Below are 14,462 nucleotides of genomic sequence, written 5' to 3'. Positions count from 1 at the left end.
GACCGGCGTGAAGAGTGGGAAGACCGGAGAAGATGATCGCCGGCGCAGCTGTGGGTGGACCTCCGGTGGACGGTGGCAAGGGGAACGACTCACGGCTGGGAGGGTTTCGTGAGGGTACGTTACGGGAAGAATGACCGGCGTGAAGAGCCGCCAAGGTGGTCGGTGGGAAGAGCGGAGAAGATGATCGCCGGCGCCGCTGTGGGTGGACCTCCGGTGGACGGTGGCAAGGGGGACGACAGACAGGGCTGGGAGGGTTTCGTGAGGGTTTCATTCTCTCTCTCTAGGTTTCCTTCTCAAAATCCTTCAAATGAATTTCAATTTGGGAAATTGGATGTTAAACCAATTTCTGCCCCTGCCCGTCCACGTCATTTTTGAATTTTTTTTTTATTAAAGGCTAACTAATGACACGCTGACATGTAGTGGGTGTCAAAAATTTGTCAAATCTCGTTTGTCAAAGTATCATTTTCCTTATTTTTTTATAACAGGATACGTGTTATTATTATTTTATTGGTCTGTTTGAATTTATGTTTAAAAACATATTTGAAACGGACCAATCATAGATTGTCACGGATGCGTTGTCAAAAAAGTTGTCAAAAAAAATTGTTAAAGAGACTCTTTCCTATAATAAATCACTCCAAATCTCTTCTCATTTCGGGGGTGACCCAAAATTCACCCATCCCGCAAATCCGTGCTCTTCGATCCTTACTTTTCTTCTCAAACGAACAGCAAACACAGGTTAATTCCTCTCTCGCACTTATGAGTGAACAGTATAATTCCTTCAAACGAACGCAGGATAAAGGATGGACAACTCACATGATTTTAGACAGGGGTAATTGGGTCTATTTACTATCAGTTTGTTATTTTAATTTTGGAAAATAAAAATTTAACAACTTTTTTAAATAAATTTTTAACAATATATATGTAATAGTTTGTGATTGATCTATTTTAAATAAAAATTTAAAAATAAATTCAAACAAATAAAAGAGTGATATCTATTGTGTTATAAAAAAATATTAAAAAATATTATCAAAATATCAGAATACTTTGATTTTATTAGATGTCAAATTCTTCTTTTCGAAAACCTAACTATTTTTACATTTGTATAACGAGAATGTTCACCTTGACCTTGATAATCTCAATTCTATTAACCATTTTATAATGTTTCTTGAATTAATATATGTAGTAACTAAACTTTGTAAATTTAAAAAAATAATTATGATAAGAAATTTCATATATTTTAATTTTTAAACTTTAAAAATAAATAAATAAATATATAGTCAATTTAATAATATTATTTTTTATATATTAAAAGAAATTAATATGTTTAAATTAAAATAACTGTATTTATTTATTTCTAAAATTTATATAAATTAAAATATATAAAAAATTACTACAAAATATTTTGTGGTTAAAGTAAAAAAATTCCTCGCATCCCACGTGGCAAGGGGACAGTTTTCTCGTGTCTCCCATGATCATTACGACTATAGTTTATTTTCTAGTGTATTGACAGCTAGTTCGAGAAAAGATTCATTTTGTGTAAAACGTTTAATAAACTTACAAAAAATGTTAAAAACCTATATAAGTTGAAAAATGATCTTTACTCAGGGATAATTACGTTTTAATTTACATAAAATAAACTTAATTCCTTTTTGCTATCCTGTTTTTATTATTAGTACTTATTTGAAAAGATGACTCAAAGATTCAATAAGCGAATGAAAAAATGACACAATATGGAAATAATTCACCTAAATTTGAGACTAAAGTATACACCCGAATGACCTGACACGCATATGTCACATCTATGGTGCTAGCTGTTTGGCAAACATGATTACCCGCAGGGTTTATTGTGCCTTCATTTTCCAATTTCACTTCATATAAATTCAAGTTTCATATTTAAGTTTGGATATGAACGATATGCCAAACACGAAATTGGTCATAAATGTTTTGATTTTAATTTGTTAGAGTGGTTATTGCAATGGGGTAGCACCTTGTTGATGGGTGGCCATGATGTGTATTTGGAGTTTGAATCCGAAGCAAATAACGTAAGGGTCAGACAGAGAAATCACTCTAATTTGATTGAAGAAAATCAAGAATCTGATTATTAGTCTGCGTTCAAAAAGGGACCCTTTTCATATATGATGTGAAAACACAAAACTAAATTATGACTTTGATCTGTACGAAGGCAATATTATATTATTATCAAGACCACCAATTATTGTATCAAACTTAATATAAAAAAATAAAAAAAATAATGAAAATATTTTCTTAAAACATTTTAATATTATCTTCGTATTATTTTATTATTAGTTTAAAATTATTTTACAATTAACAACAATAATCATAAATATTAATATAAACTAATTACACACGGACAAGAAGATGGTATTAAACTGTTGTCAGATATTATTATGTAATAAAGCGTCGCAAACAAAAAGCAACACCAGTTTTTTCTTATGGAAAGGAAGTGATTTTGGGAGTCGATGGAGACTGAACAATTTTTCCAAGTTCATTTCTATGTGCTTAGGTTACTTTATGCGATATCGAATTTTCTGGATCATGTATCACACGTACCCTACACCATGCATGTGGTTGCTTTTTTCTTTTTAAATCTATATAATAAATTTATCTGACAAATTATGTAAAATAATAAGTAATTTTGAATTTTATTATTTCAACATTTATTTATTTTAACATACAGATAAATTAACTATGATAATGAGATAAAACAATATCATATCTATGTCACTCAATTAATGAAAAAATAGAGTGTATAATACAGACTTGATTGAAAAATGTAAGTCTAATAAAGACATTTAGATAAAGTGAAATATTTATATTCTAAGCTTGAATATATGAAAATCATATTATACCTTAAATTTTTATCAATTAAGGAATCTTGACAATATAATCCATTATGTCTTATAATGCTACACTTTTGTTTGGGAGTAAAAAAAAATAATGTGTTGGAATTTTCGAATAATTTTTTAACTCCGGTTTTTAAGAGAGTTTGCAACAAAGATTTGGCATGCGCGACCATATGATTGAGGGGTTTGAAAGATATCTCACTCAATTTTATTATGACGTCATAAATTAACATCTTTAATATAAATTATAGAGCCACGTTAAAAGCTAGATATAACACTATTTTAACTTTAGGAGTGTCGAATAACTCTTCCTTGAACTCAACATTTATACGTGGTTCAATGTTACATGATGAATTTAATTTTTACCCGAACTCTAATAAACAAATAAAAATGTATTATATATTATCGTATGCAAGTTTTATTTTTGAAATAGAAAACAAACAAGTTCTTGTTGAATGATTTGAGAGAAGCAACGAAGAGATACTATTCAATGCATTGAGAGCCAATAACGTAAAACATGAAATAACATGACATGACACCACATTCAATAAAAATCTAAAAGAAAATAAATTTGTGAGTATTTTTCACTGACTTTTTTGTTCTTTAGTATGTTTTTTTTTAGAAAATTTTATTGTCATTTTTTTTAACTCAAACACCTTTATTAATTTATAAGTATTTCTATCATAGTGTAATATTCGTTTATGGAATTTACTCTTGGTTAGATTGGTGGTTTTCTCGACGTTATGTCGGTGAACGTCATGCTTATTACATTTAATTGAAAGAAAATATCAGTTAATTTATCGGTGTTTAAATTTAATTGTTGAATTCAAATTGTATAATATAAGGAATATAATACATTTTTAAAAACTAAATTATATTCCTAGATCATAAATATTTAAATATATATATATATATATATATATATATATATATATATATATATATATATATATATATATATATATATATATATCAATTTATTTTTATACATCAATTTTTATTATTGTTCCCTTCACGGAATGGTTTCGGTTAGCCCAAAACTATCCATAATGTCCTAACAGGCCCAAAAGAAAAGTATACTTAAGCGGGGCTTCAGTATGGAAAATGATATTTTAACATCATTTTTTGACATCATTTTGACACTGCACACGTGTCAAAATGTGGTTGGACGATTTTAAATTAAAAAAGTTGAGGTAGGGGTATATTTGGAAGAGAAAAACCAAAGTTCATTTTTTTAGTTTGAAATCATCCAACCACACTTTAACACGTGTGCAGTGTTAAAACAGTGTCAAAAAATGATGTTAAAATATCATTTTCCCTTCAGTATAGTTTGTAAACAATAAAGAAACTCTCACAATTCACGTCATTAACAACATTTTAATTACTTAAAAATAATAGTTATATATAATATATAATATATATTTTTGTATATGAAATACTATATTTTTATTTTAATAAAAAATTATAGATAACAAAGTTTTCTTTCTAAATATTGAACGTGCATGTTTAAAGACAATATTTTCAAACAATGTTTATCTTTAAATACGACAGTTTTTAAACCTTAAAATACTTCTGTCTGATTTTATACCATTATAATGATAAAAAATTAATAAACATTGATAAGTATAATTTTAAGAAATAAAAAATGGGCCATGGTCCTGTACAGTTTGTGGACGGGAATATGAAAGAAATTCAACTTCCCACGTGGAAACAAACGGCGTTACAAGCCAATCAACATGCAACGATCTCATCCTTTCCACACAAACTCCCCAACCATGCACCACACACCACTAACTACATCTTTATGCTTGCAATTTGCCCCTCTTCCTTGTTCATAATGTCGATATTACCCCTCGTATTCCTTCCTCTACCCTACAGTTGTATTCAAAACAAGACCCTCTTTTCGTAATTTTCTCATCGCATCATTTGTTGGATTAACGTTGCTTTGAGACTCATTTGAGGTTCAGGTTCTCTATCCTGTTTATTCCACAATACTTTTTCAGTTCAGCATTGATGTTCTTATTTGAATAAGGAAAACGAAAAAAGAGCCCTGCTCTAGCAAGCCTTTAATACTCCTAGTCCTGAAGAAAATGTACGAGGAATCTACAAACATAAAAAATGATTGCCTTCAACCTCAACAATTACTGATTCAATCTGTTTCCTTTCTTTTTCTGCTTCACCATCGACTGTAACATAGAAAAAGTATCGTGCGTGAGCTACAAAATCAGTACCTGCCATGGTGGATCTTGCAGAGAAAACTGTACCTGCTGGTGGTGACTTGTCTCTGAAGAAGAAGGAGCTTCTTTCTAGTGCCATGAAGAGAACAAGTGAATGGTATGCTTCTTGTCTTCTGAAAGTAATGCTTTGAATGGTTTTTTTCAAATGTGTGCTTCTCTTGTGACGTTGTTGCCTTCTGTTGGATAGACTGAACTATGAATTGAAATACTTGATTACAGGATTTTCTCACAGGAGATTCCAAGTGATGTCAACGTTCGAGTTGGGGAAGATTCCTTTTCGTTACATAAGGTAGCGAATCAATTCAAACACCTGTCTTTGGTACATATATCAAACTTAATACTAATAGTTTCAAGAACATGGTAAGAAACTAACAATTTCTCACTCTTGTTATTCGTTCACGTGTTGTAGACCTCATTGGACTCTTGAGTTTATGTCGAACGTTAGGAGTCTCTGCATGTTCAATAGATTGAACATCTCAATTGACTGTTAACTGGTTACGTGCCTTTTTGTTAACGTATCCAACCTTTTTGATTTCTGCCTAAAACTAGAACTGGAGTCAGGAACAAGAAAAGTGTATGCTATGATTTGGCGTATGGAATTGCTTTATTATGTTGCTGATAAACTAATATTGAATTCTCTAACACGTCTCCTTCTTTAATTGCAGTTTCCATTAGTCTCCAAGAGTGGATACATTAGGAAACTCGTCTCAGAATCTAACGATGCTGACGTTTCATTCATCGAACTCTCTGATGTTCCTGGTGGAGCAGAAGCATTTGAGCTGGCAGCAAAGTTCTGCTACGGAATAAACTTCGAAATAAACGTTGAAAACATTGCCACGCTACGCTGTGTGGCTGAGTATCTTGAGATGACAGAGGACTATTCGGTCGGAAACTTGGTGGGAAGGACTGATGCTTATTTGAACGAAGTGGCACTGAAGACCATTGCAGGGGCCGTGTCTGTTCTGCACATCTCAGAGACTCTCCTTCCGATTGCAGAGAGAGCAAAGTTGGTGAGTCGATGCATAGATGCCATTGCATATATAGCATGTAAGGAAAGCCAATTCTGTTCATCTGCAAGAAGAGAGAGTGGCACTGAGGGAGTGGTGTCTTCCGTGGCATCAAACCAGAAACCAATAGTTGATTGGTGGGCTGAAGACATGATTGTGCTCAGAATCGACATTTTCCAAAGAGTTATAATCGCAATGATGGCAAGAGGGTTTAAACAGTATGCCATTGGTCCCATCCTAATGCTATATGCTCAGAAATCTCTACGAGGTTTGGTGAGATCTCTCTCTAGAATGATGGAAGAGTTAAAAGTAAATATGATGTTATGGATACATTGGTTAGTGGATTCTGTTCTTAACTCTTAACTTTTGCTTTTTTGAGGAACAGGATGTGTTTGGAAAGGCAAGGAAGAAGATTGAACCGCGACAAGAGCATGAAAAGAGGGTTGTTCTAGAGACAATCGTGAGCCTTTTGCCAAGGGAGAAGAATGTGATCTCTGTAAGCTTTCTTTCAATGCTGCTCCGGGCAGCAATATATCTTGAGACTACGGTTGCTTGCAGGCTTGATCTGGAGAAGAGAATGGCCATGCAGTTAGGGCAAGCTGTTTTAGATGATCTTCTCATTCCTTCCTATTCTTTCACTGGGGACACGTTGTTTGACGTGGATACAGTGCAGAGGATCACGAGTAATTACCTAGAATCTCAAACGGGAAACCACTTAGTCCACAATGTAGATGATGAATACTTTTCTCCTCTACAGAGTGATATTGAACGGGTTGGGAAGTTAATGGAAAACTACCTTGCTGAAATCGCCACCGACCGAAATTTACCAGTTCCGAAATTCACCTCTTTGGCAGAATTAATTCCTGAACAGTCCAGACCAACAGAAGATGGGATTTATAGAGCCATAGACATCTATCTTAAGGTTCAGACCACAATCCTTTTCCTATATCAAGTTAATCATTCTCCTGATTTCATATTTTGTTTGTGTACTGTTCACTGGTTAATAACAATTATGATACTAATCCAGTTTTGACATAGAATTATTTACACGCAAGTTTATTCTGAATTACAGCTGATAAAACTTTGATTTGACTATTCATAGGCTCATCCTACTGTAAGTGACATGGAGAGAAAGAAAGTCTGCAGCGTGATGGACTGTCAGAAATTATCTCGAGAGGCATGTGCACATGCTGCACAAAATGACCGGCTACCTGTCCAAACCGTGGTTCAGGTTCTCTATTACGAACAGCAACGGCTTCGCGATGCTATGAATGGCAACGGAAGCGGGGAATCTTCGGTTGATTCCAAACTGAACGTATACTCCTCTGAACTTCATCCTGTTTCAAATGAGCTCTCTACTCTACGAAGAGAAAATGAAGACCTGAAATTAGAACTAGTGAGATTGAAAATGAGACTCAAAGAGATTGAGACCAGGACACTTAAATCTGCAGCGAACAGTCCTGCGGTGGGTGTTTCACCTTCTGCTGATAAACCTCCTTTGCCTCGAAGATCATTCATAAGTTCAGTTTCCAAAAAACTTGGAAGGCTTTCTCCGTTTGTGCGTGCCGATGGTGTTTCACCTTTTGGCAAAAGTCGCACTAAGCCAGATAAGAATCGACGCCACTCCATTTCCTGAGGCTGTTGATAGTTCCTGGTGTCAGATTAAATGTTCTTCCTTAAATTCACGGGGATAAAAAAAATACAGGATTAGTGTTTCAAAGTTTTTGCTTCATCTTCATCCCGCGTAGATTGTAAGATCATGATCCTTTGGTGTGAACTATGTTTTGAAGTTTGATGAAAATTAAATATAATTCTAGACTTGGATTGATTTCAATCTGGTTAGGGCGGGTTGTACTAAGGCTGCAATACAAGAATAATAAACTTAATTTAACGTTGCTAGTAATTGCGAGAATCATAATTCTTCCCATCAGTCTAGCTTAAATCAGTTAAGAATCCCAGATAGCAGAATATATTGGATTTTCATTTCATTCACTTGTATTATCGTAGCATCTTGTGGAAAATAATTCTGTAAAGTTATTCATTTTCCACTATTAACTGTGATCAGGAGAAAGATAGGAATGGAAATCGTCTGCATTTCGTACAACATTGACAATGAATCGTGATGATTAGCCCCTCAAAAAAGTCATCAATGAAGAATGTAAATATCACCCAGAGCACTTTCATATTCATTCACTAGACTATAAAAGTTAGGTGGGCTGCTTCTCGGAGTGAGATCATGTCTTCATAAAGATAAATGGTCCATAAAATCACTGGAAGAATACAAAATCTGATAACTGCAGTTGGTGGGGTCTATGTAAAAATTATGAAGTCCTTGGAGATAAAAAGCTTCTGTAAAGGGAATAATAGACTAATAGTTCAAATGACAGCCTTGCATTGTCGGTGCTGGTGTCTAAAGCCTAATCATGACGAAAAGAAAGAGATCGTGCTTCGGTTTCGAATTCATGAATATTCTAAAGGCATGAAATGTTGTAAGTGAAAACATCTTTTGGGACAGACATTGCCAAAACGTGTTAAAAAGATGTTAACTACCCGGAAGAGGATATGTTGTTCATCTGATGGTAGACAGGAACTACATCTCCTACTTCTTGTTGGCTTGTAAGTTCATGAATCACCGTGGAAAACAAAAATTAGATTAATGAGGAAAGAAAATCTGTTTACCAACCTAATGAGTTTCCGTTAAGCAACATAACATATCTGTCACATATCTCCTACTTGGAATGACCCCTCATCCGCAGATTTTTTTTTCCAATCGCATAAAATTGGAGCATGAGCTGAAAAAACCTTGAACATGTTTTATCCACTGAAGCTTTCGCAATCAATACGAGTTTCATTAAATGATTTGATTAATTTAGGGGGACGGCATATATTGCTTTATCAGGTAGGGGCTAATAAAGGGCTTGGTGATCTCAGACACAGCTCCATGTTTCATGGTTTCAGAGGTAAAATTATGTAAATCTGAATATCACAAGACCAAAAAAATATCAACCATAGGTGTGATTCCGGAATCATAATTGGTTTCTTTAACCATGAAAACCAAGTAAGATTTATACAAGACATAATCACACACTCACCATTAGTAACTACGAAGAAAATTTCAAAGAAACACCGCTCACAAAATTAGCCTTGAACATCAAATAAGTATACATACATTGACCTTAGAATATTTTTAGGTCGTGTTCGTGCTCAGCACTCATAAAAGCCAAGGTGGCTGCTTCGATTTCTCTTCTTTTAATTGTTCTTCAATATCATAACTGTTTCTAATTCCACTTTGATACCCTCTGGTTGAATGTGGCACCTGGGCAAGACCAATTATACCTCCTCCACTTCAATTCTTCTATAGTTGAATGACTGCTATGACGTGTCTTCCATCTTGTCTTGTTTATAAGACTGGATCCAGTAGAAGAAGAAGACAAGCTATGTGCTGAACCTGAAGTTAGATGTGTCTCTACTTTCTTACGATTGTAACATGAAGGGCCTAGTGTCAGCTCAATCTCGGTCTCGTTGATAATCTCTAGAACTCCATTACTGTCAGATTGTGCAATGTCCTCAGTGACTGGTATTTCAAGATCAAATTTCAATTTATGATTTTTCAGTGCCCCTTTATGGCAACCATGTTTAGTTAGACTAATTACATTTTTTAAGTTCCATCCTCGTTGGTTTACTTCAATGCCTCTGTTGGCTTCCGTATTTTTCATCAATATCTTCTGAATCCCATACAAACGGTGAAGTTCATACACCTGTAAACATTTTCAGGGCACTCAATACTCTAATGAAGCTGATCGAGAAGAAATGGCTCAATGGAACATAAAGAAAGAGATGAAGTACCTGTTCGTTGAAAGTGTCTTGGTGTTTTAGCATTGTCATCCGCATGTATTCTTTGTCGCAAGGCCTGATAAGCTTCTCCATGGAGATTTGTTCAGCTTCTTTGATGAAGTTAACTAAACTCCTTATGTTGGAATGTTCAGAATGCATTTTTATGGTATCACCACATTAATATCTGTAACCACAGTTCAGCTGAAATGAGGAAAATATCAACTTATAGGGTAGTTTGATCAATCAAAAATGTTTTTCTATGAGAAAAAAGTAGCCTTGAAGCCTAATACAGAAATGATGGCATCAACATCCATTGCTTATCTCATTCCACAATTTTGGACCACAATTATATGAAATAAATGAATTCTCACCAACAAAAATAAATAAATTTTGGGATGTACCTTTTCTTGTTGAATTTTCCTACCATGATACGCATATATCAAGGTATAGAGACATGATGTCATTTTTCAAATTGTTATATAATACACAACAAAGCTAATGCTTTCTTTTCTTTTGGTTTGACCAGTTTAAAACTGCTTAGTGTAATATCATTAGAGTTATAGCCTGGCAATACGTTGTGATTAGGGTTCCATCACCATGCTTTAGTTGCCTCAATCTCTTAAAGAAATGACAATACCGAGTTAAAAGAAAAGAGTTGTGATCCAACAGAATAAAACCAATGACATAATAAAAATTCTGACAATCGTCAAATTAAAACAAACATTCCCACGCTCTTTTGTGCCATGCAAATGGAGAAAAACTCAATAATTAAGAGGGCCAATGGGAACGAAAAGACTTTCATCAGTTTCACAAGCAGCAGGTGAGATTCAAAAATAATATGAAACAGAACTTCTATCATGAACATTGGATTAATTAAATTTATGAAACCCTTCTACTAATCAAAACAAAGTTAACAGACACAGATTCAGATAATTCTAATGCAAAAAGTTGTATGAAATAGAATATAGCCTCTAACCTGTGAGTGAGAGTGAACCCAAAATATAACAACACTCTCTGTCCTGTATAAGAAGACAAGAAGAAGAAAAAGTCTCTCAAGCAAAGGCATGAGGACATTCCTTTCGCTACTACTTCAGCGACAACCTTGTTTATAAGAGAAACACTCTGCCACTCGTTTCTCACATTCCAATACCAGAATCGTCAGAGTACACTGTTGGAGATTAAATATAATACTACATCACAGCTGAAACTTTAAGATTTTTCTGAAGGACAATCACGGAAATCAAAGTGCTATTTGCATGAGGTTTGATGCACGCCAAACAAACCCCAGCACATTGGCCAATGCAATTCAAGTTTAATGGCTGAAATACCTGAGACATGTGACAGGTCCAGCAACGCGGTTATATTAAATTATACTCCATTAGCATTAGTTCTTTTTATGTATAATTGTTTAGAATCGCAAGGCTTTGGTTTACTCCAGACAAATCATGAATAGAGCAGCTTAGTCTGCTGAGGTAAATCACATGCACCTTACTTTTTGTATCGCAGATCTCAATTACAGTACTACATTTCCATTAAACAAATTGCAACCCAAGCGTGTTGCATATACAAATTCCCACTATCTATTATGATTTACGAATTTTTTGTAGCTGCACTCACTTTGTAAGATAGCTGCATGCAATATGTGTAGACGCAATTGGTCATGTGCATTAATTAGTGTATTAAGTTAAAAGAGTGGTGGATGTGCTAAATGCTAAACAAGAACAATACAGGGTATGTATGGTTTATGTAAATAAAAGAAGTTACATGCATATGCATTAATTGTACAGAGGTACAATGTTCATGAAAAGTAGGAGAGATTAGATACATGTATGTGTCTGTATGCAATGGTTGCTGTTATCAAGGTGAGCACATGGTGGTTAGGTTTCGGCTATGTGTTTTTAGAATGTGGATTATGCAGCAGAAGAAGGTTATAAAAAATGTTGGGATATTGAGAGAGGGATGTGGAATGGAAGCACGCTTTGCCTGGGTAGAAAGGTGCATTTGCATGGAGCAGTGGGTCCTATGGGAGTGCTTGTAAAGGGTAAAAGTCAGAGTTGCACAGCCTTGTGCTGTTCTTCGGTCCCACATCGATTGGATATTCAATCCACGATTAGCATGAACGCAGCGACCACCACTTCATAACGCTGAATTTTTGTATATAGAAAACTATCATGAAGAAAACCCAAGGGGCTTTCTTCCTGCACCCCATATTTTTCTTCCTGTACCCCCAATGTTTTCAAAATGTCACTCTTAGCATTTGACTTTGACTAGATAAAAAGTTTAAGTAGAGTAAAATATTTTCCCTCTTTCGTAACTTCATTTGCATAGTTCCTTTAAATTGTGCACACTAACTTCTCCCTCACTTCCTCACCTCATGCATCCTTCCTTCATTCTCACTTCCAGTAATCTTTGTCAGCACCTCACACTCACACGTCCTGTCTTTTTTCACGTTCCAATAATTACACTTCCTTCTTCGTCAATGATCATTGTTAAAGTAAGCATGCTTTTTGATTGATGTTCCTAAGGGGTTTTGGGTTAGAGCTAAGGATTTTTCTAAATGAGCGTTGTATCGAGAGTGAAATTCGGTTAACATGGATTAACATGGAGTGAATTTGACAGATTTTGAAAAGTTTGACAAAATGTAGGTATCAAATTTTAAATCATACCAGATTTTGTAATTCAGTTGAGGTTATGTATCAAATTTTGACATTTGATTGAGGATATGTAATGAATTTCCAAATTTGGTTGGAAGTATGTACCATATTTTGAAATTGATTGAGGATATGTTATATGTTCTGGATTTCAAAACTTCTTTAATAAATGAATTGAATCTCGAAATTCCGTTAAAAATGTTATCAAATTTTGATATTTGATTTAAGAAGTTACCAAACTTACAAATTCGGTTAAGTAGCCTACCGAATATCAAAATTCAGTATACATATATTAATGTTCTTTTAATTTAATTTTAATGGTTTATGATTTTGTTAGTAATTTTAATTTTATTTGTTAAGTATATTGCTTTTACTATTTATTTGAATTTGTTTGCTATAAAAATGACAAGAAGACGAGGTATCTCTAAATATCGAGTTGGGAGTTCTACACAAGAAGACTTATGATATTTGTTTGTAAAAGGAGTCTTGATAGCAAAATTATAGAAAATGTATAATTAGTTGGTCTTCATGTTGATAAGCAACAAAAGGATGTTATTGAGTAACATGAAGATGTTATTTTTATAAAATTTGATCAACCATAAATTCATTTGTGTAATCTCCTTTGTATTTTGCTTGTAAAAAAGATAAATCTGACATGAAAATATTTATTGACTTGTGATTCATAAAACTTAAAAGACAATCTTTCATTTTTTATAGGTTTAATACCTCTTTTGGTTCCTCGAAAGGGGAGAATGTTCAAAAATGCATCCTACGTTTTTTAAAAAGTTAAAAAGGGTCTCAACTTTTGAAAAAATTGTTCAATTTAATCCTTTTTGGTCACGGTGTTAATTTTTTAACGGTGCAGTGTGTCTAGTTAATGTCAGTACGTGACAATGACGTGTAAAATTTAAATTAAAAAAAATATTGGTTTAATGTATTCGGAAGTCCCTATTTATGTGGATTCCTATCAATTGGGTCCTTGTATTTTTGAAGTACTCAATTCGTTCTCTATTTTAGTAAAATTGAATCAATAATGCCCTTATCGTTAAATAGCAATGGATGGCATTAACTTTCTAGCGAAGTTGCATGCTGAGTTGTCCTTTAATTAACACGTGGCAGAGTAAAATCTCATGTGGAAACCTTCTCCCCTTCCCTTTCCCCTTCCTTTTCCTCACCAACTCCAACCTCACCTTCTCCCCAGTTTGGAAAACTTTCTTCTCACCCTCCCACACCCACCCCTTCAACATCTACATTCACACCCATCGCCCAATCCAACCGTCTGGCACACCTCTCGTGTCTCCCCATCTCTCATCGTCGTCGTTGTCCTAGAGTAAGAAAATTAGCAGTGGGATGTATAAAACTAATGTTCTTTTGTGTTTGAGTCCCGGCTTCCTTAGAGTTTTGGTATAGGCTCGGGCGTATCCCTAATCTACATACCGTGGAAATGGCTGCTTGCTTGCGTTGAAGATAGGCCAAGCCCAAACCCCTCTTAGGGTTTCCTCCATGAGAATGAGCAAGAGAAGGGAGGACTTTAGGAGGTGGCAAGGTAACCCGCCGCGAGTTAAGGTGTTGGTCGTTTGGCCTCTTGAGAAGAACGAAAAGCAGGCCAAAGACATCATGTCTCTGATGATGACCACGATGATGAACGACATCGACGGTGGAAGCTTCGAACGGCCGGAGGCAAGCGACGACGAGACCCGAGGAGATGGTGAAACTGTAACGGCGCAAAGGTTTGGGGTCGCGGCCACGTGACTTACAACAGTGTGCTGGCGACGGTAAGCTTGGTGGTGAGCGACGACGGTGGGAGCTTCATGGTTGCGGTGGAGATAGGATGTGGATGGGGGTTCGGATGGCTAGTTTGCAGACTAA

General features: G+C 34.8%; 2 protein-coding genes across 2 annotated transcripts; one reads left to right on the top strand and one right to left on the bottom strand.

The window, feature by feature from the left end:
* Positions 1-4,810: 4,810 nt before the first annotated feature.
* LOC106778069 (BTB/POZ domain-containing protein At5g67385) lies at positions 4,811-8,285 on the top strand. The gene is made up of 5 exons (XM_014665959.2): positions 4,811-5,198; positions 5,321-5,390; positions 5,767-6,381; positions 6,494-7,030; positions 7,211-8,285. The coding sequence occupies exons 1-5, from the start codon at positions 5,101-5,103 to the stop codon at positions 7,742-7,744; spliced, it is 1,854 nt and encodes a 617-aa protein (XP_014521445.1). The 5' UTR covers positions 4,811-5,100; the 3' UTR covers positions 7,745-8,285.
* Positions 8,286-9,125: 840 nt separating this feature from the next.
* On the bottom strand, positions 9,126-11,071 carry LOC106777469. The gene is made up of 3 exons (XM_014665049.2): positions 10,919-11,071; positions 9,955-10,126; positions 9,126-9,866 (listed from the first exon to the last, which is right to left on the bottom strand). Exons 2-3 carry the CDS (start codon positions 10,099-10,101, stop codon positions 9,387-9,389), a joined length of 627 nt encoding a protein of 208 aa, XP_014520535.2. The 5' UTR covers positions 10,102-10,126; positions 10,919-11,071; the 3' UTR covers positions 9,126-9,386.
* Positions 11,072-14,462: the final 3,391 nt, after the last annotated feature.

The sequence above is a fragment of the Vigna radiata genome, chromosome 11 (assembly GCF_000741045.1).
Source record: "Vigna radiata var. radiata cultivar VC1973A chromosome 11, Vradiata_ver6, whole genome shotgun sequence".
NCBI classification, from domain to species: domain Eukaryota; kingdom Viridiplantae; phylum Streptophyta; class Magnoliopsida; order Fabales; family Fabaceae; genus Vigna; species Vigna radiata.
This window is presented reverse-complemented; position numbering and strand designations above follow the sequence as displayed.

What these genes read in the sequence shown, in the direction of transcription:
- LOC106778069 (XM_014665959.2), top strand. Translation starts at nt 5,101, where the DNA reads ATGGTGGATCTTGCAGAGAAAACTGTACCTGCTGGTGGTGACTTGTCT. An exon ending in ATGAAGAGAACAAGTGAATG is followed by an intron (nt 5,199 to 5,320) that starts GTATGCTTCTTG and finishes ACTTGATTACAG; the next exon opens with GATTTTCTCACAGGAGATTC. An exon ending in ATTCCTTTTCGTTACATAAG is followed by an intron (nt 5,391 to 5,766) that starts GTAGCGAATCAA and finishes CTTTAATTGCAG; the next exon opens with TTTCCATTAGTCTCCAAGAG.
- LOC106777469 (XM_014665049.2), bottom strand. Translation starts at nt 10,101, where the DNA reads ATGCATTCTGAACATTCCAACATAAGGAGTTTAGTTAACTTCATCAAA. An exon ending in AAGACACTTTCAACGAACAG is followed by an intron (nt 9,867 to 9,954) that starts GTACTTCATCTC and finishes AAATGTTTACAG; the next exon opens with GTGTATGAACTTCACCGTTT.